General features: G+C 33.4%; 1 protein-coding gene across 1 annotated transcript; it reads right to left on the bottom strand.

Annotated features, from left to right (window-relative positions):
- Nucleotides 1-5,319: 5,319 nt before the first annotated feature.
- Nucleotides 5,320-6,070, bottom strand: LOC105119733 (uncharacterized; the record flags this gene model as incomplete). Its single annotated transcript, XM_011017905.1, has 1 exon — nt 5,320-6,070. A coding segment is annotated over exon 1 (751 nt), but the record flags the coding sequence as incomplete, so codon positions are not given.
- Between the last annotated feature and the right edge of the window lie 949 nt (nt 6,071-7,019).

Below are 7,019 nucleotides of genomic sequence, written 5' to 3'. Positions count from 1 at the left end.
AAAGTTATGGGCAAAACACCGAAAGGTGTTTTGAAAAATCAAATCAGGACAGCTTTACAACCATTTTGGTGCACGTTTTTCTTCCTCATTTATGAGGTGTCTCCTTCTTCTTTTTGACCCAAAATAATGTTAAAATATCCCCTCCAGCTTTCCATCCATGTGCTTGCCTTCTTGGATCAATGGATTAATTACCCAAAATAAATCAATTGTTGTTGTGTGGACATGTAAGATCATGGATTGTGTTTGGGCTGATTTGGGGTTGAATTTAAGTATCAAATAAGTATACAAATATACCTATTATTTGGGCTAAGATTGACATTGAAACCTTGAGTGTTTAATGGTTGAAGTTTGCACACAATATAAGACAAGTGTGGATGGCTAAGATTGACATTGAAACCTTGAGTGTTTAATGGTTGAAGTTTGCACACAACATAAGGCAAGTTTGGGCTTGAAATAAATCATATGATATTCTTTTCTAGAATTGGAATAGAATTGATTTTTGGGACAAATTTGGAGCACTTATTTGAACCAAAATTTGCTTCAATCTTCAACTAAATATCTCTTCAATTCTTTGTTCTGAATTACGACGTTGAGTTTCCTGAATTGATTCATTTAAGCTCCAAAAACCTATCGAAACATTAAAACAAACTTCATTACTGAAAAGCACATCAATTATTATAAAAAAACCAAATAAAAACAATAAATACATATGCAAAATAAGAGACTTAATGACACTTTTGATGCACAATCATCTATCAAATAATTTTCTTAGAACCTGAACATGATCTTCTTCATTCTTAGACTTGGCAATCATATCATCCACATACAATTCAATCTCTTTATGTATCATATCATGGAAAAGTGTCACCATTGCCTTTTGATATGTGGCTTTAGCATTCTTTAACCTGAATGGCATCACTTTGTTTATTCATGCTTGTTATAATTATCTTTTAATGTTTATTATTGTTAATATTGCTTATTAGTTAGAGTGTGAATTTTCTAATTTGTTGTATTTTTATTTTTGAGTTATTACTTTATCTTTTACATTTCATTTACTTTTATTTGCAATCTTCTTTTTCTTTTTCCTTTCTTTTCATATTCATATAATTTTTATATTATTATTATTATTATTATTATTTTTTCATCATGGCTAATGTTGAAGATGTAGAGGGTGAAGGGAGTGTTCAAGGTAATGGACCTCCACAATTCAATGATCAACCTAATTTTCGAACTCTTAGAGAGTATATTCACCCAGCTAGACAAAGTACACCTTTGTGTATTATCTTGCCCCTAAACCAACAAGCTTTCAATTTGAAACCGGGCATGATCCAACTTCTTCCCACATATCATGGTATGGATTCTGAAAATCCATATATACACATTAAGGACTTTGAAGAGGTATGTAATACTTTTATTGATAGAACATGCACTGAAGAAACTATTCGGCTGAAATTATTCTCATTCTCTCTAAAGGATAAAGCCAAGCTTTGGCTAAACTCCCTGCATCCTAGGTCTATAGGTACATGGAGAGAAATGCAAGCTGAATTTTTGAAAAAATACTTCCCCACTCATAAGACAGTAGCCTTACAACGTCAAATGATGAATTTTTCTTGTAGTCCAAATGAGTCATTTCACCAAGCTTGGGAAAGGTTCAAAGACTTGTTAAATGCATGCCCCCACTGACACGACGAAAAGATTGATGTCTTCTCCCAAGTGCAGGAGTGTCAAAGTAATAAATAACCCGGCAAGACCGGGGTCGAACCACAGGGAGGTTAATTGTACAAATTATAAATAACAATTATACAACAACAACAACAATAATAATTATAAACAACAATAATAACAATAACAACAACAACTATAATAATAATAATAATAATAATAATAATAATAAAGAAAAAAAGAAGAAGATGATGATGAAGATGAGAACTTCGAGATGAAATATTAACGTAAAGATTTAACAACGATAACAATAAATGTCAAGGTTAGAGGATCCACTAATGGTATGTCAAACAAGTATAGTATAAACTCTTATTATTCAATTGGAAACCATATACAAAGGAGGTTCCAATCTAATTATAGAATGTTAACATGATTACATTAGTCATCTTATTCGATTAATGCTAATACTTGTAAATCTCGTCAAGCATTCATGATTATAACTTATGTTAACAACAAATCAAGTTCCTTTCATAGCTCAGGTGTCGGTTATACCATACATTATGGGCTATGAAAGTGCCAAGCATTTGTTGTACCAAGTGTTATACAACATAAATCAAGATTAATCATTTAACAAGCAAAGTATTAAAGAGTGAACAAGATAACAAATACAAAACATGTTAGCTACTCTATCTCTGCCTTGACCTTGAGCACAATATCCGGGCGAGTTCTTCTTAATTTCTACTTAATAGGTTTACATCCTTCTATCAAAGGAAATTTATGTACTACAATATCCACGTCTAAACCAGGCATATCTACATAAGACTAGGCAAACACATTGATATACTCTTGTAGTAGTGAGGTTAAACTACATCTTTCTTATGTAGTAATCAAAGTTCCAATCTTTAGCTCTCTTTTATCTTGTTCGGTGCCTATATTTATCGCCTCTAATTCTTTTTTTGTAGGTTTCCAAGCATGCTCCGACTGTTCTACCCATCTAGTGAACTCTTTTATATAATCTTCATTCCATTCCTCTTCATCCATTGCAATCTCATCCTTATCAAAGTTTGGTCATTCATTTTCAATGTAATATATTTGTGGATTTATGGAGGACTCGCATTTAGAATTCCTGAAAGCGGAAGGTGTTTTTAATGTAAATGCATATCTTGTAGCCAAACAAAACAAAAGGAAGATAACAATTATTGAGGAAAATGCATGATCTCAATAATATTTTAAAAGTTGGCTCAACAATTATGAAAAGACCTTATGTTGACATCTTGAGCCAATATTTCAAACTAGGTATAAAAACACAAAGCAAACTAAAATGCAAAGCACATAGAGCATATAAAAGCAAATATAAGTAGACGCTTAATCATTACTTCTTAAAAACAACTGGGGCTTCTTCAATCTTCCAATTCTGGAATACTTCATCAACTGAAAGCTTTCAAACAAAGGCATTGGTTAGAGTCTCTTCTAGAGAGTGGACATTTAACTAAGGTAACAATTCATCTTTTTTTGTTATTTTTTGCTCATCATCATAGTTCCAGCATTTCCCTTCACCTTCCTTTACATTGTTGATATCCATGATAGCAAGTTTCTATCCCAAGACTTCCATCATGTTTTCAGGTTTCATTACATATACTGACTTTGGAAAAGAAACATGGATGGGTGGGATTACAATGTCTTCTTCTTCTAGCTTTCTTCCTTCTATTCTGGTCAACCTTTTTTCTCGCTTTATCCTAACAGCTCTCTTATGATCATCTTTCTTAGGCTTAAAGCCAAGCCCAAACCTCTGATCAGCAGCCTTAATTTTCATTATATTGACTCTTTTAAGATTTCCAGTAATTGGATCATTCTGGAATGGTAGCCTATATTTCAAAAAGCATTTACCTATCATTCTGGCAGTATCAGAAATAACTGGTCTTCTCAACACCGTATTCTCTGGTACCCATTCAGTGTTCACAATCTCGAAGGCATGGAGATTTCCATCTTTGCAATCTTCTATTTCAATATAAAGAATTGACACATTTTTTTTATCATGGAAAGAGTTTCTTCTGCCTTAACTTTTACTAGAGTACCATTGATAATATACTTAAATATTGTTGTAGATATGATGTCACAACCCCAGAGGTGTGTATCCATGGCCTTCCTAATAACATGTTATACGAAGTATGGATATCCATAACTTGTAAGGTTATCAAAAACATCTGAGGCCCTACAAATAATTCAATGGCAATGGTAGCCTCATATAAGTAGCATCAATTATCATCTTATCTAGCATATGCCTTGGTAGCACGTTCAAAGTTGAACCATTATCCATAAGCACTTTGCCGATCAGACAGTCCTTATATTTCACAGTGATGTACAAAGGCTTGCTATACCCAGTCCCTTCCGGGTCTAGCTCATCTTAAGTGAAGTATAAGTAATTGGAGACTTGAATTCTTCCCACCCATTGTTCCATTATATTCTGAGTAATATCATGTGGCATATATGCTTCATTCAACACCTTTTGCAATGCTTTATGGTGTAACTCAGAACTCAAGATAAGTTACATTAAAGAGATTCTAGCAAGACTTTTCTTCAACTGATTTACCATACTATACTTACTATGTTTCATCAACTTTAGAAATTCATTAGACTCCTCTTCACTTATAGGTTTGCTCACTTCCATATCTTTAAAAGCATCAACTATTTCTTTTCCTTTAGCTTTCCTCTGCCTCTCTAATTTTTCTGGTAGAAATCAACGACCACTTTGAGTTAAACCGTCTATTTTAGTATGAAAGATAGGATTAGGATTCTTAATATTGAAAGAATACCCATAATTGTAAGAGATTGTGCCATAACTTCCACTATTTGTGCATATAGGTTTAGTTAGGATTAGTTTTGATGGACCACCTAAAGTTGGTTAGAGTCTACAGACCTTTATTATTTTCTCCTAACGGCCTATCATCCCAACTTCATTGCTTTCTTCTTCACTCTCTATCTGTATCATGCTGAAAATCAGCATCCTTTTCACTTCTTGGTAAAATTCTTCATGATCATCAATGTGATGTCCCACCTTACCATGAAACTTACAGTAATTATTTCCATTCATCAGTGGTTCAAACATAGATAAATGTCCAGACTATACCAGCATACCATATAGTTTTTCTATAGAAACCTTCAAAGCTTTTTCCTTCTTACCCTCTACTCCTACAACATTCACCCCTCCACTGCTTGTAGCATGATTGGGTAAAGGGTTGGAATTCATATTCGATGCATCATCAAAAGTTATCCATCTAGCTTTTATCAATTGTAGAAGTTTGTTTTTAAATGCATTACAACTTTCAATGTCATGCCCAGTAATGCCAGCATAATACTTACATATCAAATCAGGCTTATACTAATCTGGGTATGGAGGTTGTAGTGGGGTTAAGTGAATAGGGGCCACTTGCCCAATACTCAATAACTTTGAGTACATTTCTCCCAAGGAAAGTGGTAATGATAGCAATTGTTCTTGGGTTCTTTGAAAATTCCTTCTTGGAGGATTAACAATCTGATTACTTTATTGGTCAATTGGTTGGTTTTATTGGTTGTTAGGGAAAAGTTTAATGAAGTTTACACTTGCAACTTGTTGGGTAGGTATTTGGAAGTTATAATGATAATAATTTTTTTTCTTACCCTTATACCCTCCTTCCACATGGTTCACCTCGGAATCCTTCTTTTTCCCAATAAAGCCTTTCTTCTCAATAGGCTCTAACATTCTCCCCATTCTTATTGCTTGTTCTATCCTCTCAACGATAGTTATAGCATCATAGAAATGCTGAGCTGAACTACCCACTAGGTGTTTAAAGTAAGGAGATTTAAAAGTTTTGGAAAACAAAGTGACCATTTCTTTTTCTAACAAAGAGGGTTGCACGTGAGATGCTTTTTTATGCCACCTCAAAGCGTATTCTCTTACAGTCTCTTTGTTGCTTTTCTTTATTACTAACAACCTTGACTTGTCTAGGGCTACCTTCATGTTCAATTTATACTGCTCCATAAAAGCTTTTATCAAATCTTTCCACTTTCTGATCTTTGTAGTATCTAGCCTTGTATACCAGCTTAGTGCCGATCCAGAAAGACTATCTTGAAAGAAATGGATGAGAAGTTTCTCATCATTCACTACTTCTGCCATATTATTACAATAAGATTTAAAATGAGTGATTGGGCATTCAGTTCTAATATACTTGATAAATTCTAGTACCCTAAATTCTTTAGGTATAGCTACATTTGGAACTAAATACATCTCTGCAGAATGAACAGGATCATATAAGTCTGCCCCTTCGACTGCCCTCAATCTTTCTTCCAGAGCGATCAATTTATCATAATCAACATGTTTAGAGAATTTCATCCTATGTGAGTCATCAATTATCAAGTTTACAACCGGCATTTATGCTGGTGGAACATTGGTAATGTACTGTTGTTCAAATGAAAAAGGATTTGCTCCTAAATTTTGAGATGTGAATACAAAAGGAGCTGCTGGCATAGATACAGATGGAGTTGCAACTACTGGCTGAGTAGAGGTATCCTCCCCAGACTTGGATACTAAGGTCTGCTCAAGTAGACTTGTAAGTCATGTAATATCATTTTTCATGCTCTCCAACTCCCTCTGATAATGAGCCTCTAGATGTGTTCTTTCTTCGTTTTCCATTATCTTTCTTTGTAGTCGAGTGTACTGAATTTTATGGTCTTTTGGGGGACCTATATTTCAACCTGAATGAATACAAGTAAAATGAATGAAATGCACAAATGGATGCAAAATGCCATATGGATAATGCATGCTTGTTATTTGTTTCAAGTTTTCCTTTAACTTATGATGAGGAACCAGACCAGAATCTCTTAAAAAAGTTCTCACTAAGGACTCCAAACCTATAGGAACTTGAACCAATTTAAGGGAGAAATTTGATACCATAAATCAGAATCAAAATAAACATTTCTTATAATGAAAAGACGATGAAATTGTCTTTCATTAATTTACAATATTAGAATCATAACAAGTCGATCTTTCCAAAGCCTTGGGTCGTCATATGCTGAGATCTCATTAATTCCATCTCTAATCAAGCCAAAAAACTAATGGAATTCATTTCTAGTCATTAGCTCATGATTAATACTTAAAAGTGTATTTTTATCAAGGTTTTATATCATTATTTTGCATTTGAAGTATCAATAACTCCTTAACTAAAGCATGTTTTATAATAACATATCTAATAATATAAGATACCTTTAATTAGTGGTAAATATTCATTTTAAATATAGGCCTATCACATAAATGAAAGGATTGATTGATGAATTTAAGAACTGAAATTGAAAGGACAAAGAGATGGCTAAACTTAAAAAGA

This window comes from Populus euphratica, unplaced genomic scaffold (genome assembly GCF_000495115.2).
Source record: "Populus euphratica unplaced genomic scaffold, PopEup_1.0 scaffold3406.1, whole genome shotgun sequence".
Taxonomy (NCBI): domain Eukaryota; kingdom Viridiplantae; phylum Streptophyta; class Magnoliopsida; order Malpighiales; family Salicaceae; genus Populus; species Populus euphratica.
Note: the sequence above shows the minus strand (reverse complement) of the source record. Positions and strands in the feature narration are given on the sequence as shown.